Source organism: Panthera onca, chromosome B4, assembly GCF_046562875.1.
Source record: "Panthera onca isolate mPanOnc1 chromosome B4, mPanOnc1 haplotype 2, whole genome shotgun sequence".
NCBI lineage: Eukaryota > Metazoa > Chordata > Mammalia > Carnivora > Felidae > Panthera > Panthera onca.
The window spans coordinates 4468352-4496329 of NC_138345.1; the positions used below are offsets into that span (position 1 = coordinate 4468352).

A 27978-nucleotide genomic window follows, 5' to 3' on the forward strand; every position below is an offset into this window, starting at 1 on the left:
GCTCGAACTCACCAACTGTGAGATCATGACCTGAGCCCAGTCGGGGGGCTTGGTCAACAGAGCCCCCCGGGCGTCCCTGGAGTCCACGTTCTTGCTGGAACCTCGACTGTTAGTAACAGTTTTGGAACTTGCACCCAGGTACCTGTGTGCTTATTTATGTCATAATTCTGTAAATGCACTTCTTTACTCATGTGTTATGTACATTATAAAATACCCCCCAAAATAGAAAAAATGTTAAGCTGAGCCAGAGATGAAATAAAAAAAATTGAACAGAAATTTAATCATGGTCCAAACTCTGTTCTCGCTAATTTATTGTGTTTGGTAACAAATTCTTTTCGAAGCAATGGTGTGAATATGCTTTACTGTTTTTTTGTTAATCTTGATTGGATAACTTTGTGATACAGAAATTTGAAGTTCTGATTCTAAATGCAGTTTCCTTTGAAACGTGGTCTTCATGGCAGCTGGAGCTGAAGACTCCCCCCAAGACGCGTGGGTGCAAATGGAGAAAGCGTGTGGTGCCCTGCTCTTAACAGATCATGGCCCTTCTTTCTCAGTCCCCTTTACCAATGACACCATTTTTGAAATTTGGACTCTCCAATAGGTGCGAAGTTTTTCGAAAAATTACACTTTCGCTAACTTTGAGTAGGACGAGAAATTTATAAAGATCTCCTGGAGGAAAGTTAGTATTCTATTTTGAAGTCCTTACAAATGTGTCTATGAACTGATAGCATTTGAGCTTTTGGACACTGAAGTTTAGGAAAAAGGGTGCCCCCCTCCCCCCCCAACTCTATATTCTCAAGTCGGAGAGTTCCTGTTGCTGAAGAAAAGTATTTATGGTCTGGGTCGCCTGGATGGCTCAGTTAAGTGTTCCAACTCTTGATCTCGGGTGAGGTTATGCTCTCACGGTTCTTCGTGAGTTCAAGCCCCACGTCGGGCTCTGCGCTGACAAGTTCGGGGGCTTGCTTGGAGTTCTCCTCCACTCTGTCCCAACCCCCCTTAAAAATGAATAAGCTTTAAAAAATAAAATATATTTTAAAAAAGGAAAATATGGTTGATCATTTGAATGTGGGGGAAAATTAAAAATCGAATTTAACAACAGTTTCCAGAAAGGATTGTTCTTCCCCTGGGGTTCATTTGGGCTTTTGAATTCCTCGCCCCAAATTCTCATTTATCCCACCATTTGGTAACTTAGCAATGTCAAGTCCCACGACTGGCTTCACATCCCCATGGTTCAATTTCAGAGCAGGGGGAGGCGATGTGTATCGGGTTACTGGCTTCGCTGGCTGGGCTAAATCACTCCTGGTTTTTGTTTGTTTTTAATGTTTATTTATTTAGAGAGAGAGGGCATGAGCAGGAGGTGGGCAGAGAGAGAGGAAGAGAGAGAGAGAGAATCCCAGGTAGGTTCTGCGCTGTCAGCACAGAGCCCAATGCTGGACTTGAACCCATGAGCCGTGAGATCATGACCCTGGCAGAAATCGAGTTGGATGTTTAGCCCACTAAGCCACCAGGTGGCCCATAAATTATTCTTGTTTTTAATTCCGCTTCCTCCAGGTTGTGCTCTGAGCAGCACATTCTTCGGATCAAAAAGGCTGGTGGCAGGGCCTAAGGCTGGAGTCTCACCCACGTTCTTTTGTTCTTTTGACCAGGGATCGGAAGAGAATCCAGAAGGAGAGGGAGGGTGTGGATCTGGAATCAATTTCCCGGTTTCTTATTTTGTAAAGCAAACGTCTGAGTCTGAGATCATTGTAGATTCACATGAAGTTGTAAGAAATAATACAGAACATTCCAGGTACTCTTTACTCAGTTTCCCCCAACGTTACCATCCCGAAAACCCAGAGCACCGCATCACAGCCAGGGTTCGGACCTTGACACAATCCGCTGGTCTTATCCGGACCTCCCCAGATGTGTACTGATTCGCGTCTGTGATCTTTTTCACGCGTGTGTTTCGCGAACGCTTTGCCACAATCAAGAAAGGACGTGCCCATCACCACGAGGGTCCTCATGTTCCCTTTTATAGCTATTCCCCTCCCTCTTCTGTTTCTGCCCCCCCTTCTCCCGCCCCCCCCCCCATTTAACAAAGCTATAATTGACAAATAAGCTGTATTTAAAGTGCATAACATGATGATTTGATAAGCATAGACATTATGAAATGATTCCCATGATCAGGTTAGTTAATACACCCATCACCTCCGATGGTCACTTTTTTTTTTTAACTTTTTTTTTTTAATGCTTATTTTTGGCAGAGAGAGACAGAGACAGAGCATGAGCAGGGGAGGGGCAGAGAGAGAGACAGAGAGAGAGAGAGAGAGAGAGGGAGACACAGAATCGGAAGCAGGCTCCAGGCTCTGTCAGCACAGAGCCCGACGCGGAGCTTGAACTCAGACCACGAGATCATGACCTGAGCTGAAGTCGGACATTCAACCGACTGAGCCACCCAGGCGCCCCTGGTCACCTTTTTTTTGGTGAAAGCACTCACAATCTAGTCTTTAAGCAAATATCAATTATACAGTCCAATATCATTAACTGTAATTACCATGCCGAACATCAGGTCCTCATAACTTAAAAGTCGTATCTTTTACCAACATCTCCAAATTCCTTCTACTCCAAAGACACAGTGTTAGAACTCTTGTTCTTCTTCAAGGTCCACAAGGCTGTTGTTTTGTTTTGTTTTTTCCAGCTGACTTTCCCTCTCTTGTTCCTGTTGGGTTATTTATATTGTTTTATCTTCCAGTACGTTATTTCCTCTGTCCCTTAATGTCTTTTTCTTAAAGTTTATTTATTTTTGAGGGAGGGAGAGAGAATTCCAAGCAGGCTTCCCACTGTCAGCGAAGAGCCTGACTCGGGGCTTGAGCCCACAAACCGTGAGATCATGACCTTGAGCTGAAATGGAAGAGTTGGACACTCAACCAACTGAACCACCCGGGCGCCCCCTCTGTTTATCCTTTGAGTTTCTTGTTTGGAGTCTTGTAATTTTTAGCTCTAAAATTTCCATTTTGTAATTCTTTATGTCTTCTGTTTCTTTATTGAAACTTTCTATCTTTCCACCAGTTCCAAGTGTGTTTGTCATTGCTCGTTGGAACAGTGTTTATAATGGTGGCTCTAAAATCTTTATCAGATAATTTTCGGATCTTGGTCATCCTTTTTCATTCAGCTTGACACTTTCCTTGTTTGTGGCATTATGACTAATTTTTTTGTGGAAATATGACAGCTTTTATATTACCTATGAATTGAGTTTTAGATCCCTTTAAAAGGTCTGATAAAATTGTGTAAGTGTGGTAAATTCTCAGAGCCAAAGAGAAAAAAAATTCTTATGAACAAGTAAAAAGCTAGACTTTGGAAATAACTAAATGGTTAGTTTTTTTTTTTTTTTTAGGGATTTATATTTTCCTTGTGATCACTTCAGTGCATATCAGCATCTTAACCTCAGTGACACAGGAAACAGCAAAACAGACTAAAAAGTCAGGGCATTGATAGGTTAGGTTCTTTGAAACGTATTCTCATTTACTTTGGAGGGAAAAGACTGGTTTAGAGACTTTCATTTCCTAACCTGCGGAGTCACACCGTGGTTGACGAGGCAGCAACAGGGGATAAACCAAGTGCCTGGTGTTCGCCAATCATCGAACCAAATCAAAGAACTCTGGAGGGAGCACAGACAATGCCGTTAACACTCATCAGAAAATGGGAAATCCGGATGACGGCTTAATCTAAAAGGTAAAGGGAGAGTCTTAGTCAAGGAACTGTTTCTGTGCTGGGTAAAGAGACGTTTCTTTTAAATTGGCTTCAGGATGAGAATTAACGTAATTTTCTTTTGGGAACAAAACCAACCGGTTTGATAATAACCGCATACTATCGCATGACACTGTAATGAACACACTGTAGAAAAGACACTTCCATGCTCATGAACACACTATAAAAATAAACCAGTATGTTGCCTTTTTTTTCAGGTACTGTATTATTCTACAACTTAAGGAGCTAAGCTATTTGTGTTGATACTGTTAACTCCCAAGAGGGCAGAGATGAATTCTGCCCCTTTAAAAAAAAAAAAAAAGTTTATTTATTTTGGGGGCAGACAGAGAGAGTGCGAGCAGGAGAAGGGCAGAGAGAGAGGGAGAATCCCAAGCAGGCTCCATGCTGTCAGCACGGAGCCCGATGTGGGGCTCAAACTCCTGAATCTTGAGATCACGACCTGAGCTGAAATCAAGAGTTGGACGCTTAGCCGACTAAGCCACCCAGGGACCCCGCATTCTGCTTCTTTGAAAACAATGCCAGTCTGGTTTAATATATAAAATTAACAAATATTTCATGGTGATGATGAGGAAGGTAATAAGAATATCACTTGTTTCATTTCTTTTAAGCACTTGGAAATATTTCATCTGTGCCTTTACTTGGTGGGAAATTATATATTAGAACTAGGGATGGATACAGTGATTATGATATAAGTCAGTTCATCAGGGGACTTCCATTGTAGCAAGGTAGGTAAACTCCTCTTCTCTTATATATATAATTTTGAGAGGTAGGTAAACTCCCCCTCTCTCTGTATATATATATATATATGTTTATATATATATATGTTTATATATATATATGTTTATATATATATATGTTTATGTATATATATGTTTATATATATATATATATATATATATATATATATATATATATATATAAAATTTTGAGCCATAAAGAGCTAAATCACTATCGATATTGATTAAAATTGCTGATATCGCTAAGCATGACTGCCTGGGTCTCCACCCTCCCTTACCCTTCCCTCTCTATCGTTTTACGATATCATTCATTCAACCAGTGTTTATCACTCAGGGAGACAGAATTTTAAAAATCCCACCCTGGGAATCTAACATTTCTATCGAGGTAAACAGAAAATAAGCCACGTAAATCAAGAACCTGGATGGTACGCTAATGAGGACTGTCAACACAAAAACGCAGAGTAGAGAGAAAGGGTTGCGTTTTTAGGAAGGGTGACAGAGAAGGTGTCACGGAGGTGAGCCCTGAGTGCGGACGTGAACGTGGTGAAGGAGCGGGAGGAAGAGTGTCGCAGGCAGAGAGAACGGGCCCTGGCACAGGTGTATGAGAGGGACGGCCAGGAGGCCACCGGGCTGCATGGGGTCAGCGGGGCACAGTAGAAGGACGTGGAGGCAGACGGCCAGGGAGGCAGCGTCCTGCTGGCCCTTGGAGGTGCTGTAAGGAAGGTGGCCTTCTCCCTGAGTGCAATAGGCTACCGGATGTCAAGAAGAGGGGTGCCCGGCACTATGGCTGCTGGGCATGGACGTCGGGTACAGAGGCCGGAAGAACAGACGGCAGCCAGTTGCCTACCTGAGCCGGAAGACCTCGGTGTGAGCGTGTTTGCGGTGCGTGTGGTGGGGGCACCCGCGAGCAGTTGCCACTGGGAGCTCAGTGTAGACACGACAGGTTTTGAGATGTCTATCACACACCCAAGTGTCGTTGAATAAAGGGATATGCAAACCTTGGTTCAGGGCTCAGGTCTGGGTCGGGTATAATTTGGGGGAGTGTATATTTAGATGGCGTTTAAAGCACGAGACTAGATAAAACCACCGAGGATGTGGGTGCAGGCAGAAAAGAGAAGGGGTCGAAGGATGGTGCCCTTGGTCACGCCAAAGTTAAGAGGTCGAGCTGCTGGGGAGGAACCTGCAAAGAACACGACAAGGGACATGGCCAGGGAGACGAGGGGAAACCAGATCGGCTGTGCAGAAAGCAAGCCAGGAGTGTGTTTCTAGGAGTGTTCCTCCCGCTAAAACAAGACGAGGTCATGGCTGACCTGGGCGAGAAGAGTTTTGGCAAAGTGGACAGCAGATGTCTGGTTTGCGTGGGTTCAGAAGAGCGGGGGAAGAGAGAAGCTAGAGGAGGCGAGGACAGCCTTCTTCAGGAAGTTTCCGTGTGAAAGGAGAAACGGGATGTAGAGTGAAGTCGGCTCAAAGGAAGATTTTTGTTTTTCTAAAGACGAGAGCAGGTTTGAGTACCTCTGGGAATAACTTCGTGGGGAGGGAAAAACTGACGATGGAGGCAGACAGTGGGATTGAACCAGGTTTCATGTAGACTGATGAGTAAGGCAGAGGGAGAGGGGCATTAGTTGAGGGTGCCCGCAAAGGACGCCGTCACATCGCTTGACTCTGGAATGCAAGCAGCGTCGGGACACAGGACATTAGAGTCCCAAGGGAAAGGGGGACGGAAGGGCTGGAAGAGACAGTGTTTCCCAGCCGCTTTCCTCCAAGAAGAGGCAACCCCTTTGTGGATTGGGATAACTGGATTTCTTCTCCGTCCTGCTCCCCAGGGTCTACGGTAGAAGGAGCTACTTACAACGGATCTACAAAATAGCGAATGTTCCTGTTTAGACTGTCTAGACTTTCCATGTCCTCTGGTGTCGACTGGAAATCCAAAACCTGTCAGAAAGGTGAGAAGACCGACTCAGTTTCCCTGCAGCAATTACTGTCCGCTTCTCCTCCCTCCCCCAACCCAGACACACATTTACGTAGGAATGTACATAGGTTTTACGAGACGGTTGTCATGAACCTGGGGGTTCGTTCCAAACGAGAGTCAGGAGTGTGTCCCCTTGGCTGTTTGAACTCAGATCGCCCTCGGGGGCTCTGGGTGGGTGACTGTGGCCGCAGCAAAGGAATCCTACACCCTTTCGAGCCTAAATCCCATCTCATCTAGCTCCTTCATTCTGCAGCTGAAGAAATCAAGGCCATACTGTTGGGCGAAAAAACAGGACTGAGACCCAAAGCTGACCTTCTGGGTTTCTTTCCCACTTCCTCGTTCCCTCCCTGCAGCAGATGGGGGGGGGGGGGATAGTTAAACACCGCACTCGCGTGCATAGCGTATGCAAGGAGGTGAGCTTGGCCCAAATATACCTTGGGTGCCTCGCCGATGACCCAGACCGGAGGGAGACGAGGTGCCTCCATCAGTCCCCTGCCGCCCACAGCCCTCCCGTGTACCTGGAAGTTCTCCCGAATTCTCTCCTCATTGAAACTCTTGGCCAGGGCCACCACCCCCGCTGCAGCTGGTAGCGCAGGGCCACCTGGGCTGGGTTCGCCTGTGCCTTGCAGCAATGGCACTGAGTACTGGATCCTCCAGGAGAACTGGGTTGTTCTTGCTCAACCTGGAAGGGAGGCAGAGGTGCAATGTGTCCGAGGCTGTATATCCATCTTTCATGGGACGGCTGGGTGGGTTCCATCCTCTGAAAATCCGCCCGATTACCCTCTGGCTGTCTCAACATCTGTTTTTGCTTCTTTTGGCCAATCCAAAGAAGAAGGACCAGAGAGAGGCAGGCAGAAAGGGACTCTCAGGTATTTGCTCATTTTTTACACGTTTCTGAGAAATTCGGTAAAAGACTGGATAAGCCAAGAGGACAAAATTTTTGTCCCAGCTAAGACCCGATAATCTCCATTGTAATAAATAAACCAACTGTTTTCTAAGAAGTGGCTATTTCAATAATGCTTTCAAGTAATTATCTGCTTCGTCAAGTGCTAAGAGGAGCATTTTTACACTCCTCTTCAAGAGATAAAGAAACCCAAACTCACAGAAGCTCTTACTTGTCTCACGTCCCTCCACTATCAAGTGTTCGAATCGTGGCCCGGGCTCCCTTTGCCACTCTCTAAACCCAAAGCTTTTGAACTGGGTGAACGTTCTAATCAGTGATTTTATTATTTAACACCGTCTTATCGAGTCCCTACAAAGTAGGCTCGTTAAAGGGTTTGCAAAGACGGACTATTCCTGCCGTCTACCGCTCATCTGACCCAGAAGGTTGAGCGATGACTCCAGAAGGGACAGTGTCCGTGATTAGAATGAGTGCAGAGAGGTCATTACCATTCCTTCCCTGAGTTGGACCCCAAGGCCGCGTACGCAGTCAAGACGATGTCCTGGGACTTGCAGAACCCCAGCAGTTTGCTCTGGTTGAGGTAAGGGTGACACTCCACCTGCAGAAAGCAAGCAGAAGGGTTGGATTCCAGGAACATAAAGTGCTGCATTGCATGACAGCAAACATATCCGGGCGGTCCAGCAACACGGGGAACACACGACCGTCACCCACAGCTGGGCCAGGGGAACTGACAGAGACTTGCCCTCCAATTACCGCCCATGGACAGCAGAGCAGTACTGAGAAACGGGCTTGGTGCTCATGACAGACGAGTCAGATCAGGAGGTCAACAGACACGCTCAGTCTCTCGGACAGGAGACCACGGGGCTGGCCTTGGCTCCCCCTCGCGCGTCGCTCTGTCCAACGAGAAGCAGCCCCTGCCTTTCTTCGTTCTTCGTTCTCAGTCCCTTACCCTGACCTCTTCCCTTCACAGCTGCCACGCCTGGAAAGCAGCCACTCATCCTTCACGGGTGACTGACTTTCGTGAGGTCAGTCTTCAGCTTCAGAAACCAGAGCGCTTTCGTCTTTCCCACCACAGTGTGTTGTGATGTCTCCGCTTGACCCTTGGAGCCTTCAAACACCGGCCCTGCGCTACGTCACTGCACCTGTTCCCTTCCCCAAGCCCGGTCTTGTGCCATGTGTACAGGGCTCGGGGGCTTCTGGCCCTTTGATCATCGAGCGGAAATACGTTGCTCGTTGTGACTAGTCAGAAGCTGTTACTGGCGTTGTGACCCGCACACGCTACCGGTGAGAGGGGCTTCTGTGCCGTAAAAGGTAATCAGGGGTACAGTCATCGTCCTTTCTGTGTAGGGGACCTGGACACCCAGACGTATGCGGGTCAAGACGGTCACCCCGGCCACGGGATGGGCGGGCTAGGGGCCAGTCAGCTCAATTTGTTGATTCTCGGGCTGGCCTTGGCTATTTCCCCTTCCATGACACGGGTTAGGCTCACGTAAAACCCTGGGCAGGCAGGCTCTAGCGTAATGGTGTCCGTTGCAGGGGGGGCCTGAAGAAAACGGAATGTCTTGACTATTTTTCAAGATGGCTACTGGATTTTTCTCCAGTGTTCAGTGCGAAAACCTGGTAGGGCTTCTGGAGGTAAAACTCAGGAGAGCCTGGGGACAGGCCCATAGAGGAGCCCCCTGGAGATGTTAGCTCGCAGACTTGACGCTGAGGCTCCAGCAACTCCGGAGCTGCCGTTCCACATCTTCCTGCCCCACAGTGACCCTGGCGGCCTTTCCGGTCCTGGCAAACCGCGATTCTCTGTATCAGCCTGTCTCTCCAGTTTTCTGGCCGGCAGCTGGCTCTGTGACCTCAACTCTCTGATGGACCTAAAAAGAGTTGCTCGTTCTTGGTTTATTCAGCTCTTCCTATTATAAGGACACAAGCAACAACTCCCGAGCTCCTTTCGGGCCAGACCCCAAACTGCGAGTGTGCACACGCATTTTTTGCCACACGCCCTTCTCACTGCCTCTGCTCTGACTCTGGTGACTCAATAAGAATGAGCAGGGATTGGGGCGCCTGGGTGGCTCAGTCGGTTGAGCGTCCGACTCCGGCTCAGGTCATGATCTCGCGGTCCGTGAGTTCAAGCCCCGCGTCGGGCTCTGTGCTGACAGCTCAGAGCCTGGAGCCTGTTTTGGATTCTGTGTCTCCCTCTCTCTCTGCCCCTCCCCCGTTCATGCTCTGCCTCTCCCTGTCTCAAAAATAAATAAACATTAAAAAAATTAAAAAAAAAAAAAAAAAAAGAATGAGCAGGGATTGAAGAGAAGCAAGCAGCCCGACTTCGGCCCCACTTGAACTGTATTCCCCAGCACCGTGTGCAGGAAGGGCCCGGTGCTGGCTTCCTGGGGCTGGTTCAGCCATCACGTGCAAATGACCTGTCTGCGTCACGGTTGTCTCGGGCATGAACACGGAAGGGGAGGAAGGGTGATTTATTGTATTCGGGGAACAAGACCAAGCCACCTGACCTGAACTGCCATCCACTCAGATCACCCCTCGGATCACGATGAACCGTCCTCTGTTCAAGCTTCTCAGGCCCACGTAAACTTCCCACCAGCCAATCAGTCTAAGCTTGGCCGTGGTCCGTTCGCTCTGTAGAACCCAGGGCGACATACGGCTTCTTCCTTAATTCTTCACCATGACCCCAGGCAAAACCAGTTTCTTTACTTTCTCTAGACTGACGATCCCCAAGGTGGAGGTAAACCTCCCAAGGGACACAAAATACAACTTTTCAGAATTCTTATTTGTATTCTTCATCTATAAATAAGAGAAAAAAACAAGCCTCACTAATATTTAATACATGGATTGGCTGTCACTCTCTGTCAGCCTTTATGTAAGAAGTTTAGAAGGAGATAAGATAAAGCCAGGGTGAATGTGGACCCTCCCGAGGACAGAAGTGTGGCCACTCGCTTCTGTGCTCACAATTTCTTCCATAATTCTCCAAGATCAGGAAGTTTATGCGTGGCTTTTTTTTATTTTATTTTATTTTTTTTAACGTTTATTTACTTTTGAGACAGAGAGAGACAGAGCATGAACGGGGGAGGGTCAGAGAGAGGGAGGGAGACACAGAATCTGAAACAGGCTCCAGGCTCTGAGCTGTCAGCACAGAGCCTGAAGTGGGGCTCGAACGCACGATCCGCGAGATCATGACCTGAGCCGAAGTCGGACGCTTAGCCGACTGAGCCACCCAGGCGCCCCAATGCGTGGCTTATTAAAGTGGGTTTATCTTTTTTTTTTTTTTTTTTTAAGTTTATTTATGTATTTCGATAGAGAGAGAGAAAAAGAGAAAGAAAATCCCAAGCAGGCTCCACACTGTCAGTGCAGAGCCCGATGCGGGGCTCGAACTCACGAACCATGAGATCATGACCTGAGCCAAAATCAAGAGTCAGATGATTTAACTGAGCTACCCAGGCACCCCTAAATTTATCATTTTTAAAATAAATTTACTATTTTGAGCATTTCTAAGTTCAATGTCGTGAATGTATTCACATTGTCGGGGGCTGATTTTGTACCGTCAGGGCTCGGTGGTTATCTCATGACACAGAACTCAAAAGAATTACCTGTTTTCTTTTCCACAGGAGGGCTCCAACTTTACCGACCAGAGATGAGAAAGATCCAGACTTTGTTAGCTGCACATTTCTAGGACCCACCCCCATTACACACCTAGGAGATTATAGTCCAACCTGAGCCTCGGTGTTTTTTTACAAAGCGACTTGGCCTTGGGGACTGTCTTCGACAACTTGCAGTGCAACTCTGTTCTCTTCAGGAAAGGGCGGTGCCGCTGGTGACCTCGTTGAAATGACACAAGAGGAGGGGGTAGAGTGGGGGGCGGAGGGGCGGGCCCACGGGGCTCACCTGGTTGCACACGGGCTTGTACTTGAGGCCGGGCTTGTCCAGGATCCTCTCCCGCTGCTTGCGGTTGAAGTTGGGCACCCCGATGGACTTGGCCAGCCCTGGATCCTTACACTTGTCCATGGCCTGTGGAGGAAGGGGCTGTGAGGAGTGATCCCCGCAGCTGGCTGGGGAAGCACGGTGCCCGGGGCCTCTCTCGGCATGGTGCCGAGAGAGGGGGCTCGGGATGGGAGAGAACATGACACGGGACAGAGGAAGCCTTGAAAGCTGCGGATGTCAACAAACGAGACAGGGGTTAACCGGGTGGGAGGAGAATGAAAAATAAAATAATAGGAGGAAAAGGGCAAGAAGACGGAGTGAGATAAGAAGGCAAGGGGTGCAGGACCCAGCTCAAGGAGCCGGTGCGGTTTTGGGCCGGACACCTAGAGAAACTCGAGCAAAGTCACAGCGAGGGCCAGGCGCACAGGAAGTGGAGCCTGTGCAGCATGGGAGGCAGGAAGGGGCCAGACTGTCCCCCCGACTGTGGCTCCCTGTTTTCTCTTCGACCCCCTTCCCCATGAGGGTCACCAAGTTCCCTCTGTTCCCGTCACACGTGCCTCGTTGCTGTTCTTGAACATGACAGGTCCTCTCCCGCCTTAAAAACTTGGCCTCGGCCTTCTTTACGCCCGTATCGCTCTTCCTCCGGATATAACACAGTCGGTTCCCTCGCTTCTTGCAAAGCTTTGCCCAGGGCTACCTTGTCAGCGAGGCCTGCCCTGCCCACTCTGCTTTTGTTGTCCCTCTGTGTCCCAGGCCTGCCCCGGCGTTCTCAGCTCCCTCATCAGTTTTGTTTTCTCATACATCCCCCCACGCTGCCTTAGCACCTGCCAGTCCGTGGGGCTGGAAACCTCGGCTTGTTCACCAGTGCGGCCTGAGCACTTAAACACACTCAGTACTGAGTACACCGCAGGCACTCGGTAAGCACTTGCTGAACTAGCAAATGCGGGAGATGTGAAACGGAGGCAGAGGGACATCCGGGGACTCACCCGAGTCTACCTGGGGGCGGAGTTAGACGAGGTCCACGTTTCCTGAATCCCCTGTCCGGCCTCTCTCCCCCGAGTCAGAGACGTAGCTACTCGGAGCCGTACTCACCTCCCACGTGGCACAGAGATCCACTGTGTCGAAAATGAGTTCTCCGTGTTCGTCCTTTGGGAAGAGCTCTTCCCCAGGCTGGGACACAGGGAAGAAAGAGAGGTTGTACAAAGCTGTGTTTGGCCTCAGCCAAGCTGTCGGGAGCCTACAGGCCTTGAGGCTAATGCAACGACCTATTCTCATTCTTGAAGGGAATTGTAAGGTTAGGCTGAAGACAGAGAAAGTACATTGAGGGAGTATACCTCCTAGAAAGGTTTTAGCTGCTAAACACCGCGTCACAGACAACTTGGGACACCCAAGACCCCATCCTAGAGAGAGGCTACAGTGATGCCACGGCTCAACAGGCACCTTGGCCTTGGATTCTCGTGAGATAAGCTGCTCTTACCCCTGCTTTACACCTGGAGGTGGTCACACAGTAGAGCGACTCGTGAGCATCTGGAGGGTTGAGTTTCATCATTAAATTTCCTATACCTCAGCAGCTGGTCTCCATATCGGGACACTCCCCAGACACGAGTGGGTATGAGGTGGACATTCAGGACCATGGGGTCTTTTTTTTTACTAAAAAAAATTTTTTTTTTAATGTTTATTTTTGAGACAGAGGGAAACAGCGTGAGTAGGGGAGGGGCAGAGAGAGAGAGACACACAGAATCTGAAACAGGCTCCAGGCACTGAGCTGTCAGCACAGAGTCAGATGCAGGCTCGAACCCCGAACCGTGAGATCATGACCTGAGCCGAACTCGGATGCTTAACCGACTGAGCCACCCAGGTGCCCCCAGGACTGTGGGGTCTTGAAAATACAGACAATGCATTTGCAAGATCGAGGCAAAGATACTGAAAGCCAGTGAACTCTTACACTCTGGGGCTGAGATGGGACTTTTGCGGCAGAAAAAAAGGGGTGGGGGGGAGCTTAAAGTATTATGTATGTTTTTTCTTCATTTTTACAAACTATATCCTTTCTTGTATTCAGCTATTAATTTTTACGTTGATGATTAAAGTAAAAGAACTTTCGCTAACCTTCAAAGGTATTGGGATATGTATAAGATAAAGATCCACATAGCTCAACTGAAGTTTCCTCAGCGATATTTCCAAGCTGGTTCGAACCAATTCTGGACGTAAAAGGTTCCCCACACCTGCAACGGTTGAAAGGGAAGGTATGAGATTCTTTCTTTCAGAATCTTTAGGAGAAACTAATAAAGTGCACAACTGTCACTATTTACAGATGACAGACAGTATATAAAGACTCCACCAAAAAACTATCAGAACTAATAAATTCAGAATTCTGTATGGTGGCAGGATACAAAATTAATATACAGAAATCTGTTGCATTTCTGTACACTAATAAGGAAGTAGTGGGAAAAGAAATGAAGAAAACAATCCCATTTACAATTGCACCAAAAACAATAAAATCCCTAGGAATAAATGTAACCATGGAGGTAAAAGACTTGTGTTCTGAACATTGGAAGACATTGATGAAAGAAATTAGAGATGGCACAAACAAATGGAAAGCTACCCCATGCTCGTGGACTGGAAGAACAAATATTGTTAAAATGTCCCTACTACTCAAAGCAGTCTGCAGATTGAACGTGGCCCTTATCAAAATACAAATAGCATATATTTTTGCATACCTAGAACAAACAATCCTAAAATGTGTATGGAACCAGAGAAGACCCTGAATAGCCAAAGCGACCTTGAGAAAGAAAAACAAAACTGGAGGTATCATAATCCCAGACTTCAAGGTATACTACAAAGCTGTGGTAATCAAAGCGATCAGCACCGGCACAAAAACAGATGCACAGGTCAACAGAACAGAATAGAGAGCTCAGAAACAAACCCATGCGTATATGGTCAATTAATCTATAACAAAGGAGGCAAGAATATGCAATGGGAAAAAGAAGAATGATGTTGGGAAAACTGGACAGCAACATTAGAAGAATGAAACTGGACCACTGTCTTTCATCATACACACAGAAAAATAAACTCACGATGGTTAAAGACCTAAATGTGAGACCTGCAACCATAAAACTCCTAAAAGAAGACACAGGCAGTGACCTCTTGGACATTGGCCTTCACAATATATTTGTGGATAGGTCTCCTGAAGCAAGAGAAACAAAAGCAAAGGTAAACTATTGGGGATGCATCAAAACAAAAAGCTTTTTCACAGCAAAGAAAACCATCAACAAAACAAAAAAGCAACCTACACAAAGGGGAGAAGGTATTTGCAAGTGATAAATCTGACAAGGAGTTTCTATCAAAAACTACATGAAGAACTTATTCAACTCAACACCAAAAACACAAATAATCTGATTAAAAATGGCAGAGAACCTGAATGGACATTTTACCAAATAAGATGTACAGATGGCTAACAGACACGTGAAAAGATGCTCAGCATCACTCATCATCAGGAAAATGCAAATCAAAACCACAATGAGGTATCACCTCACACCTGTCAGAATGGCTAGTATCAGAAAGACTAGAATGACAAGTGTTCACAAGGATATGGAGGAAAGGGAACCCTGGGGCATTGTTGATGGGAATGTAAACTGGTGCAGCCACTGTGGAAACCAGTACGGAGGTAGGTTCCTCAAAAAATTAAAAGCAGAAATACCATATGATCCACAACTGTAATTCCACTTTTGGGAATTTACTCAAAGAAAATGAAAACACTAATTCAAAAAGACATATGCATCCCTATATTTATTGTGGCATTATTTATAATAACCAAGATACAGAAATAATACAAATATCTACGGGTAGATGAATGGATAAAAAAGGTGTGATATGTACGTTTGTACATATAAAGAGTGGAATATTACTCAGTCATAAAAAAGAATGGAATCTTGCCATTTGTGACTAGAGTGTATTATGCTAAGTGAAATGAATCAGACAGAGAAAGAAAAATGCCAGACGACTTCATTTATATGTAAAATCTGAAAAACCAAGCAAACGAAAGAACAAACAAACAAAAAACAGAAACAGACTCATAAATATAGAGGAGAAACTGGTTGTTCCCAGAAGGGAGGAGCGTAAGGGGAGGGGTGAACTAAGTGAAGGGGATCAAGAAGTACAAATTTCTAGTCATAAAATAAGGAAGTCATGACAAATGAGGGATGTTGTCAATGACGCTATATGGTGACCACACTTATCATGGCGAGCGCTGTGTAATGTACAGACTCGTCACACCACCATGTTGTGCGTCTGGAACTAACAGAACCTTGTATGTCAACTACGCTTCAATAACAAAAATGCTCGATTTTAACTCCTCTTCAATAAAATATAATTGTTTCATTTTAATATGGTCTATGTAACCAGGGGCTTGCTGCCTGGTTTTAGCCTAAGGGGGAACCATATAAAAACTATTTTATACAGCTTAAAAAAAAAAAGAATCTCTAGAAGAAATTAATGAAAGGGAAAATGAGCAACAACTACAAACCCACTTGCAGTCGTTGGGAAGTGACACTTGTGGTCATTGGGAAGTGACGAACCATCCTGCTTAGCTCCTAAATTCTTTTTCCTCATAGCTTCTGTTTCATACTGAATTAAGACAACGATGTAGGAAAGGAAAAATATGGCCCAACACAGGGGGTCTCAAACTTTAGAATGTAAAGGAATTATGAAACACATTCCTGGGTTCTACCTCCAACATATTACATCACAATATCTGGAGATTTTGGCTGGGAAATTGCATTTTTTTTCCCCGAGTTTATTTGTTTTGAGAGAGAGAGAGTGCACACAAGCAGGGGAGGGGTAGAGAGAGGGGGAGAGACAGAATCTCAAGCAGGCTCCACACTGTCAGTGCAGAGCCCGACATGGGACTCGAACTCATGAACCATGAGCTCATGACCTGAGCCGAAACCAAGAGCTGGATGCTCAACTGACTGAGCCACCCAGGCGCCCCTGGGAAATTCCATTTTTAACAAGAACCTCAAGCAGTTGTGATTCAGGAAATTGCATTTTGAATGTATTAAGTGTTCCAAAGAAAAGTAGGACCTATAGGAATTTTGGGGGGAGGGTACTTTAGTCAGCTTATTTTAGGAAGTAAAAATCTAAGGAAAATCCATCAAAATTGCTAAGGCTCCCTCCCTACGGAAGGGACATAAACAGACAAGAGAGCAATAGTGATACCACATCTAACACAGTCATTCAGAGAGCTTCATACCGTGGAGCAAGAAGGAAGAAATTCCCTTCCTGCCTAGAATTCACTTGTATGGACCTCAACTCTCTCTTCATGGGTCACTTTGCCTCATATTTAAATATCTGGTTCTAGTTAGTCGTAGTCAGCTCCATGAACACTATTGGAGAAAATTCTTCTTGGATTCCTTTCCATTCTGACTTAAATCTGTAAGTTCTTTTATTTGTTTCAGCTATACTATCAGTAGAAATGAAAAATAGTAGGAGAAAATGGCTCCAAAGTTAAAAAAAAAAATCTAAGTACTTTTACAAACATTAATTTCATCCTCATAGCAGTTCTGTGGTATTATCTTCCCACTTCATAGGAAAGAGACATGGGATGTCTATTGACCATGCCATAGGTTGAGATATGAGGCCTAGGGCTTGAAGAAGTTGGAACCCACATCCCTTGCCAGCATGTACCCCACCTTCAGCATATACCTTCTTACAGTGCAAGGTCTGTGGGAATGAAAATTTAGCCAATAAGAGGAGAACTTCACCGAGAAACTCTTCAGCTAAGAGTGAGCTTTTCACAGATACATAGGGAACTATACACAGAACCTTTGAAGTGTAGAATATGTCCTCTCTCTTCACAGAGCCATCAGCGATCTTCTTCCGGATGGACCTCCCAATCTCTTCTTCATTTAGATACAAGTAAGCGGAGTCAAAATGGCGGTAGCCTACATCGATTGCTCTCATGACAGCCTCTTGCACCTCACTCTTAGCAACCTAGAAGACCACAGAAAGACAAAGACCTACTTGATTCAGGAACAGATGGCCAATCCCACCAGCGGAGCTATTTAGCAGAACCTATTGTTTTTCTAAGGGCTAAGAGCTAGAGGTGACAGAGCTGAATGTTGACTTATACCCAGTGGTAGATGTTTAACGATCTATGGTGTAAATACTCCCACCATGGCTGACTTCAAGCCATGAATATTAGGAAAAGGTGCTCACCATCAGATCTTGTGAGTCCGCGAGCTGGCCTAGCTCGTCACTGGGTTTAACCCTCCCGCCCCTGGATTTACATCATGTGTGGATTAAACAATCTATCGGTTGACAGTCCCAAGTTAATTCACTCTGTGAGAGATTGTTAAACCGGTTGCAACCCAGAAGTCTAATGCTCAGGGCTAGCTGTCAATGCAGTGAAGGTGTGACTTTACACAGCATAAATTAATGATTTACCGATGTAAACTTGGAGAAACGCGTCAAGCAATATTTGAGGAGGAGCAGAAATGTAAAAGAAAATCAACTATGTTTTTTATGCAAAATGTCTCATAATTGGTTTGGCTGTGGTGGTTGCTAAGTTGGTCCCCACGTGACTGTTGCCCTTTCACAACTTGGTTATTTTATTTTTAGCTGCCTACTGTTCTGCTGGCCCACCAGGCTGGACTTTAGACCTTCTCCATAATTTCCCCTCACCATCACCCTCTTCTACCTCACTTAAAATGTCTCCTGGGTATATTTTTTAATCTGTAATTCCCGACGAGTTAACTAGTACCCCGGATTTAAGAGCCGAGTCCAAGTAAAAGCAACCCTTGGTGACAGTGCCCTTGCTGAAGTCCTCAGCATTACCCACCATGTGGCTCTCGTGTTGGGGAGTCGATCCTACAACTTTCCTTAAACAATTATAAGCTCCTCCACTAGGAACCACTGAAGATGTGCTCTTGTAAGTTGGAAATGTTCAAATGAGAAACACACATGGAGTTCAGGGTTCCAAACAGAGAATTTCCAAGTGCCCCCAGGGAATAGTATTAACAACTTGGCCTCTACCAGACTATTTCCCCTCCAGACCACCAGCACTCTCCCTAACTTTAATTTTGACTCTCTCCAGAACATTCAGCGGCCGAGATTTCTCTAGATAGTCTACGCGTGTTGGTGGACAGGGACCGCTTGGACACCAGACGTTACAGAGAAACTTCATCACAAGCAAGCTTGCCATCAAGTCTCCAACATGTGGTGATCATGACACCTGGGTTTCATTTATTGCAACAGATGGTGAATGGCTACAGCTGGACAGCCGGTGAGAGTACCAGAAACGGCCTCACCCACCCCTGCGTGGCTGACAGATGGCACGCTCCCCTGCCCCTTGATAGAGCAGTATGCCAAGTGTGACTGTTGAACAAGCAGCGTCAGAGTCACTCGGTAGCTCATTAGAAATGTGGCTTTTTGAGCCCTATCCCAGATCTACTCATTTGGAGCCTTTGTAGGTACGGCCTCCAAATCTGCATTTTTAACAAGAACCTCAGTGTTTTCATGCTGATGAAAATTTGAAAATCACTGACTTCAGGCACTAAATAACCTAACCTGGAGAGAAGCATCTTACGAACAAATAAAATGAGGCCTGCCTGCATTTCCCCAATTCTGGTTCTGATAAGGACCCACGTCCGCCGCCCCTCTGTCTCCGAGGCCACAGTGACTACCTTATTAGGAGCAGAGGTGCCAAATCCCAGCATGGGCATGAAGAACCCATCGTTCAGCTTTACAGAGCAGAGTTCCACTGAGCTCATCTCTTTCCACTCTTCTGGCTTTTTATTAAAAGAAATCTGCAGAGGGAAGAAAATAGCGTAATTGTTATTTTTTTTAACAGCTTTAATGAGATAGAAGTCACATACCATAAAATCACCCCCTCGAATTCATCCGCTTCAGCAGGTTTTAGTCTACTCATGGAGTTGTTACCAGTACACAATTTCAGAGCATTTTCATCGTCCTCCACTAAACACCATCCTCCTAAAAACAACACCCCATTCCTCGCTCCTTTCAACTGCCGGCAAACACTTTCTGCCTCGACAGATTTGCCTATCCTGGAAATCTTATGTACATACACCACGTGGCCTTTCGTGACTGCTTTCTCTCAATTAGCCCATTGTTTTCGATGCCAATCCATGTTGTATCGTGTTTTGGTGTTTCCTTCCTTGTTGTGGCTAAATAACATCCCTTTGTATGGGTGTATCACGTGTGGGTTATCCCTTCTTCAGTTGACAAACATTTGGCTTTTCCCACTTTTCGCCTACCATGAATAATGCTTCTGTAAACATTCCTGCACAAGTTTTTGTGTGGACATACGTTTACAATTCTCTTGGGTATGTACGTAGGCATGGAATTACTGAGTCATAGAACAAACCTGTGTTTAATGTTCTGAGAAACCACCAAGCGTTTTCCAAAATGTCTGTACTATTTACTCTCTAATTCGTGACAACTCCAGTTTCTCAGCATCTTCTCCAACACTTGTCACGCATTATTTTTTGTCAATAGCCATCCTGACAGGTATGAGGTGATAGTGTGGTTTTGGTGTGCATTTCCCTGAGTGATGAGTGATGTTCATAAACATCTGTTCATAAACCTCTTGGTCATTTGTAGATCTTCTCTGGAGGAATGTCTACTCGAGTCCTTGCCCACTTTTGAACTGGTCATTAGTTTTCCTTGCTAACAAGTTGTAGGAATTCCTTATATATTTTGGAGATGAACTTCTTATCAAATACAGGGTTTGCAAATATTTTCTTCCAATCCAAAGAATCCTTTTCACTCTGTGGATGGTCTCCTTTGCTGTGCACAAGCTTTTTGGTTTGATGTGGCCCCGCTTGTTTATTTTTGGTCTTATTGCCTGTACTTTTGGTGTCTTATTCAAGATATCATGGTCAATGTCATTAAGATTTTCTCCTATGTTTTACCCCAGAGTTTTAAAGTTACAGTCTTACATTTAAGTCTTTAATCCATTTTGAGTTGAATTTGACAACCCCAATGCATTTGTATTATTCTATCACGGTCTCAGAATGATTAATCTTTGGTTAATTTTGTTCTTTTTAAAATGTTTATTTACTTATTTGAGAGAGAGCAAGAGAGAGAGAGAGCACACACACGCATGAGCAGGGGAGGGGCATAGAGAGGGAAACAGAGGATATGAGGCGGCCTCTGCTCTGACAGCAGAGAGCCCGATGCGGGGCTCGAACTCACATACCATGAGATCATGACCTGAGCTGAAGTCAGACACTTAACCGACTGAGCCGTACAGCCTCCTGTGATTAATTTTATTCTTAAACTATTTAATGAAACTTTAACCCTGTGCCTACCTTTGTTTCTAAGTTTGAATTGATAAACTAAAAGAACAATTGAAATCTAGGCATTATCTGCCTTGTATGTGTAGCAATAGAAAGCACCCAGACCACCTAAATAGTAGTTTTACAAATATGTGTATAATGATTTTTATTCATGTTTTATAATGACATGGAAAATTATTAAGTATTAAAATTATATATGTGTATGTAAATACACACACACACACACACACACACACACACACACACCTATATATATATATATAGGCTCTGCTCTGACATTTCCAAGTCACTTTCTCAAAAGGCTTTGCCCCATCAATGTTTACCCTCTGATCACCAGGCATGAAAATTCCTAGCTCACTCATCAGTGACAGTATTGTGATACCTCACTGAAAACTTCCTAAACAAATGATCAGGCTGTCAATAGTCTATCATGTCTTATCCATAATAATTAGAGTCGATTTCATTAAAAGATGCTGACTAAGGCTGTGAGATTAATTTCTGGATTCTGCCTCATTTTAATCTTTCCCTTTCCTCTCACGCCTAATTCGGGCACATTAAAACATCTCCTTCCCCTCCCGTCTCAAAAAAGGCACTAAATTACCCGTAAGTATATTCAGCCTCAGTTAATACAGGGAAGATATGCATGAAATGTCTGCTAACTAGACGTAACCGTGTCACCATTTCACAGTCTATACGAATACCAAATCACCAAGCTGCACGTTGGAAACACATTACGTTATATGTCAATTATACCTCCACAAAAATTATGCTTCTGCAACAACAACAAAAAATACACAAAAATGAATGCCATTTTCACCACTCTGATTAAACTGTTATATTACGCAAACATATCAAGCGCGAAGATGGTGAATAAAGTTTTAATTCCATAAACAATGAGTAAGTGCCGTATGAAGCTCCAAAATGATGACTGTTGCTGTGATCTTTGTGATTTTACTGTGATTTTTGTGGTCTATTCTGTAGTAGGCAATTTTTAAGATTCCTAAATGAAAATGTATTCTCTTTGAAGAAACAGATTAAAATTTATTTTAAAATTCCCTGGATTCAGGTGCCTTGGGGGCTCAGTCGGTTAAGCATCTGACTGCGGCTCAGGTCATGGTCTCGTGGTCTGTGAGTTCGAGCCCCGCGTCGGGCTCTGTGCTCACAGCTTGGAGCCTGGAGCCTGCTTCGGATTCTGGGTCTCCCTGTCTCTCTGCCCCTCCCCCACTCATGCTCTGTCTCTCAAAAATAAATGAACATTAAAAACACTTTTTAATAAAACAAATTCCCTAGATTTGTAGATTTTATTGTATAATTGTGATCACAATGAAATTCCTCACTGGTGCCCAGCCTGCACAGATTTAGAGCCCTGACGTGCCTTTTCACCCTGCCCCGTCCTGTCCTCCTCTATTCAGACTTCTCTTGACCTTTCGCTTCGACTTCTCATCTTGCTTGGCCCCCTGTCTAGAACTGCTCCATCCCTGCCTTGCTGGGTATAGAAATTCTTCCAAGACCTTTGAACTTGCACACAGCCGGCTCAGCTACTGGCATACTCCCCTTTGCTGCATAGGCTGTGTCAGGCATTGTTTAACTGTGAAACATCTGTTGGTATTTTCTGGACTTCAGCACTGACTACAGCCTTGACTTGGTGCCTGTGATTCCCCTTGGCGCTGAGTCTCAAGTCTTCAAACCCAAGTTTCGATTTGCCTGCTGATTTTTCCATTTTGTGTTCATTTCCTTTAACCATGCTTTTAAAAAAAATTAATTTGTATTTTTAAAGTAATCTCTGCAGCCAACACTGGGGCTCGAACTCACAGCCCCAAGATCAAGAGTCACACGCTCCCTCTACTGAGCCAGCCGGGGCACCCCTAACCAGCTTCTTTAATAAAGTAACTGTCGACATAGTAGAAGATATTAGTGGCTGACGATACCTCACACTCTAAGAAACAAACATATTGAGTTGGAAAAGTAAGGTGAGCTCGTACGTGTAAAATCCTGTTTCTGGTTCTGTCTCTCCTAAGTGAGGCAAATAGGATTCAGTAGCACCTCCTTCTACCACCAATTTTCATGGGCAATACCAATGACCAGAGTTGACTCCCTGACTCTGATTCCTCCTGGAAGAAATCTGCCTTCTTGGAGAATGGCTATTTGTGTCTTGGATCAGGAAAATTCAGGACAGAACTGAATACAGTGTTGTTGTCAAAGATCAGGGTTTACCATGGCTGGCAGCAACAATGCTGGAAAGACAAAGGCGTCCACTGAGGGAATCCTGCCAGACCGCTCCCGACAGTTGGAAGGTGAAAAAATATTGACATTGTTATTTGGAAGAAGTTGATTCTACGAAAGAGCCGTGAGTTCATAATAATAGTGAAATAGGATGAAGAGAAATAAAATACGTATAGTTCGTCATTGATTTTAATAAGTGAGGGGCGGTGAATGTATATGACTATTTCATCTTTTATATCCATGGCAGGTTATACAGTGACCTGAACTGTTACTTCTCTGTTTTTGCAAGCAGGAAAGAGAGCCCAGAAGTTCTGAAAGTGCACCAGGAGGAAGGAGAGCGGAGGTATATTGGCAGGCAGTGTGCCAAGCACGGGAACAAGGGATCCACCAGTGGCCACGCAGGTGAAGGGTCAGTGCTCCAGTGCTCGGTCAAATTCCTCAAGTACAAGAAGAGCTTAATAGCCTTAGGAGAGGCAATTAAATACTGTGGATCCCACAACACCGATAAATGGAACCTCAAAAGGGCATGTCAATTCATGCAAAAATACTAAAACCTATGAAGAAGGCAAAGGCATGGGTGTTTTTTAAAGTGTGTAGAAAGTTAAGTTTTATCATAAAAAGAGAGGTCAATTTGGTGATCCGTGGCTTGGACTTGAATCATTCTTGGAGAAGTAACCACATCAGGGCCCTGACTAGGAATAAATCAGTCATCCAAATCCAGCAATTTGGGCTAATTTTTGGTTCCAGAACACTTGACTTCTGAATACTGAAAGTTGGAATTCGCATAAATTTCAAGTGTCCTGCACTTGGAATTATTATTTGTCTTTTGGATTTTTCAGCCACTAAAAAATGGCTAAGCCATTTTCAGCTTGTGGGCCGTACATACACAGGCAGTGAGCTGTGCCCGCCAGCCACAGTTTGTGGACCTCTGCTCCATAAAATCAGTAGACATTATCATAATATCTCCAGCTATCTCCCTGTAGATTAATATTTTTTAGTTGTGGTGAAATCTGCATAACGTAATGTTTACCTTTTCGACCACGGATAAGTGTACAATCCAGTGGCATTAAATCGATTCACGGTGTTGTTCAACCTCCACCGCTCACTACGTGCGAAACATTTTTGTCACCACCAACAAAGACTCTGTACCTGTCAAAAATTAGCTTTTGGATTGTTCGCCAGTGACGTGTAGAAACACAACTGATCGTTTGTGTTGGTCTTGTGCTTTGCAACATTGCTGAATTCGGTTATTAGCTTTACGAGTTTCCTTAAGAAGTCTTTGGGATTTGCTGTATGTGGGGTCACGTCCTCTGTGACTGGGAATGGTTTTACCCCAGCCTTTCCAATTTGGATGCCCTTTGTTTCTGTTTCTTGCCTCATGGCTCTGGCTAGAACGTCCGGTACAACGTTGACTAGCGTGGTGGGAAGGGGCATCCTGTCTCGCTCCCCATCTCAGCAGGAAAGTTTTCAGTCTTCCCGCATCGAGTGTGAAGTCAGGTGTGTTTTTTTTTTTTACTCAAGTTTTTTTTTTTTTTTTAATGTTTATTTATTTTTGAGAGAGAGAGACAGAGCACGAGAGGGGATGGGAAGAGATGGCAGAGAGAGAGGGAGTGTGACACAGAATCCGAAGCAGGCTCCAGGCTCTGAGCTGTCAGCACAGAGCGAACCCACGAACCGCAAGATCATGACCTGAGCTGAAGTCAGACACTTAACCGACTGAGCCACCAGGCACCCCAACACTATCATTATCTCACATGTATCCAGTGGAGCTTCCAGAGGTCTATATGGTGTGGCGTATTGCACCACACTGAAGGCAGAAGCAGATTTGATACTCTAGCTGGCTTCTGTTAGGCTACTCATTCGTTTTTCAAAAATATCAAACAATATCACTCTTCTCCCTAATTGATTTTTGTTTTGCAAAATACTTTTTTTCTTCATAAAATGTATTTTTCATGTGAATACGCAGTAGGGTTATTATTTCTTCATGACAGGATACATAAATATTTGAAATGTTCCCCATTTAACTTTCTGATATAGTCTACAGAATCTTAAAAACGCCGAATGTATAGAAACAGAGTAGGATGGTGATTGCCAGGCCACGGCTACGTGGAGGAGAAAACGGGTGAAGGTGACCAAGGGCACAAACTTACCATTGTAGAATGAGTAACTTCTGGGGATCTAAGCAGCATGCTGACTCTAGTTAATTGCACTGTCTTGCACGCTTGCAAACTGCTAAGCCAGTAAATTTTAAAAGTTCTCACCCCTTCCCCCAAAGTAACTGTGCGAAGTGGCACAGGTATTAAGTAACCTCACGGTCGCAATCACTTTGCAACATACACGTGTGTCAAATGATCACACTCTTTGCCCTAAACTTACACAAGGTTACATATCAATTCTATCAACAAACAAGAAACGTATATATAAATCAAATTATTTTAAAAGAAGAAGTGTGAATTTACCAAAACACAGGAGCGATTTTCTGTATTGCAAAATACTAAAACCATCTAACTAAAATCTGATAATAAAAAAAAGGTGTTATACCAGGGCACCTGGGTGGCTCAGTCAGTTAAGTGTCTGACTTCGGCTCAGGTCATGATCTCACAGTTCATGAGTTCGAGCCCCGTGTCGGGCTCTGCACTGACAGCTCAGAGCCTGGAGCCTGCTTCGGATTCTGTGTCTCCCTCTCTCTCTCTCTGCCCTTCTCGCTCTCGTGCTCTGTCTCTGTCTCTATCTTAAAAATAAATAAACATTAAAAAAAAATTTTTTTTAATTTAAAAAAAGGTGTTATACTGTGAAAAAAGGCATGCTTTTGAATTGATGAACTGTCATAAGGGATGCAGTTATAACACAAAAGGAAAGATCTGGTGACACACTGGATACGTTCACACGACTAGAAAACACCAGAGATTCTAGGGGAGAAACGTTACTAGAATATACTGAAGACTTCTGTCATTGGGTACAAGACAAATATATAACATTTGCATCAAAGTACCACAAAATGGAAATGAGTAAACTATTGCCTGTGTTTCCAATCATTACAACTTTAAAATACTTAGGAACAAATTTAACAGGAGTGATGGCACTTCTACAGGGGAAAACACTATCAAACATCACTGAAGGCCTACAATAATATCTGTGCAAGTGAAAATGTATGCAAAATTTTTGGACAGTTTATTAAAATGTAAATTCTCATAAAATCATATATATACGCCCAAACAATTAAAATTCAAATTCCCCTAAAAGTCCAATTTTTAAAAATTAGATACAAATTTTTCAAGTATAGATTAAAAACTTAATGCCAGAGAGAAAATTCATGGAAAGTATCAGTGATGGACACTTTTTTGACTGGACTTCAGAACTTATTATAAAGCCAGGATTATCTTTAAAAATTGTATCGGTATAAGGTTACACAAAAATCCTTGTGCAACAGAATAGAAAATCCAGAATTAGTTCTTACTTAAGAGATGATTTAAGAGAATTTAAGATATGATTAATTGAGTCATATAATTCAGAGGAGAATAATGAATTATTTAATGCTAAATTATTTAAATTATTTAATGATGCTAAAAGAAATGCCCATCGAACTCAAAGAAAATAGGATTGGATTTCCCCTCTCACGCCATGTATAAAAATAAATTCTAGGCACATAAATGATATACAGAATAAAAAAGGAGAGGAAAAATACTTACAAGAAACTCCAAGTCACAATCTTGCACAAGAGAAGACCTTGTTAAATAGACCAGAGAATCAAACGCTATGAAAGAAAAAATAGATGTATTTGAAAATACAAACATTAAAACTGTGCATGGCGAAATTCCCTATCATCAGAGTTTAATAGGTAAATGATAAATTCGGAAAATATTCATCAACTGGATGGAAGGGAGCTGATATTTATAACCTAAGGGAGCTCTTAGAAGTTGACCAGAGAAAGACAAATAAAAAATTTGAGTGAGGCGACAAGGACACCGTGCACAGGACACTAAGCCAAATGTGCACACAGAGAAATGATGTTCTCTGGCAGTCAGGGCACAGCTAATCAGAGTAGGAGAGATCTCAGCTCACAGCCACCTGACGGGCAAAAACGTACATGTGTCCTACTATCTATCACGGGTGGGAGCGTGGAGAAGAAAGGGATCTCATCCGTTGAGTTCAGGTCTGTGAAGCTGAACTTGAAAGCAGTCCGGCAGCAATCACTGAAACTAGTTTCATAATACCCCTTAACTCGTAAATCCTGATTCCACAGAAATCAAAGACCCAGACCAAGACCCAGAGAGAGTTTGAAAATCATTTCTTACCCACGGTTCCAGAGGAGAACAATGTGCCACTCGGGACACCCAGGAGAGGCTTTGCGGCTGGTCGAGAGGAAGCCGGAACTCCCTGGGAGCGGAGACGTGGACGGACTTTGTTGTGGCTTCTGGGAAGGAACGGGCAAACCTGGGTGAGCAGGCTTGGGATTGGCTGGTTCTGTTGACAGTGGTCCCGTGTTCACTGTGACTATCGGATCATATGGCCTGGAGCTATTTAAAGTCTCGAGATATTCTTGGGGTGGGGGTGAAGGGCAAGGTTTACCTAGGAGCACCTAGTTCCCATTTTGTGGGTGTTAATGCGTCAGTTTATAGAAATGTAAAGTATGTTTGGGGCACCTGGCTGGCTCAGTCGGTGGAGCAGACAGCTCTTGATCTTGGGGTTGTGAGTTCGAGCTCCACGTTGGATATAGAGATTACTTTAAAAGAATAATAAAGTATGTTTAATGCAGTTGGCCCCATCATGCTTTAACATCACTGTTGGCACTAGGTAGACTTGGGGAACGGGTAGAGATGACCAGGGAGATTTAGGTAGGTGAGATCTATGGAATGGAAGACACCCTTAAGGTATAGGGCAACATCTTATCACCACACATTGTTGACAGTGTGTGTCACCACAGTGTTTCTTAGCATTTAAGAAAACCACAGCAGGGGCACCCGGGTGGCTCAGTTGGTTAAGCATCTGAATCTCGATTTCAGCTCAGGTCATGATCTCAGGGTTTGTGGGTTCGAGCCCCGCATCAGGCTCTGTGCTGACAGTGTGGAGCCTTCTTGGGATTCTCTCTCTCCCTCTCTCTCTCTGCCCCTCCTCTGCTCACACTCTCTCTCAAAATAAATAAACCAACTTAAAAAAAGA

At 44.5% G+C, this 27978-nt stretch overlaps 1 protein-coding gene and 1 long non-coding RNA gene across 2 annotated transcripts in view; one reads left to right on the forward strand and one right to left on the reverse strand.

The window, feature by feature from the left end:
• The window catches only part of LOC132695146 (uncharacterized), a 358351-nt gene that overhangs the window by 33301 nt on the left and 297072 nt on the right, over positions 1-27978 (forward strand). The window lies entirely within an intron of this gene.
• On the reverse strand, positions 277-27940 carry LOC132695138 (aldo-keto reductase family 1 member C3-like). The gene is given in 14 exon segments (XM_078450494.2): positions 277-3704; positions 6334-6416; positions 6972-7024; positions 7027-7071; positions 7074-7135; positions 7843-7952; positions 11246-11368; positions 12374-12451; positions 13388-13488; positions 13491-13503; positions 17102-17269; positions 18961-19083; positions 26508-26572; positions 27114-27940. Coding segments are annotated over 12 exon segments (966 nt in total). The 5' UTR covers positions 19048-19083; positions 26508-26572; positions 27114-27940; the 3' UTR covers positions 277-3661.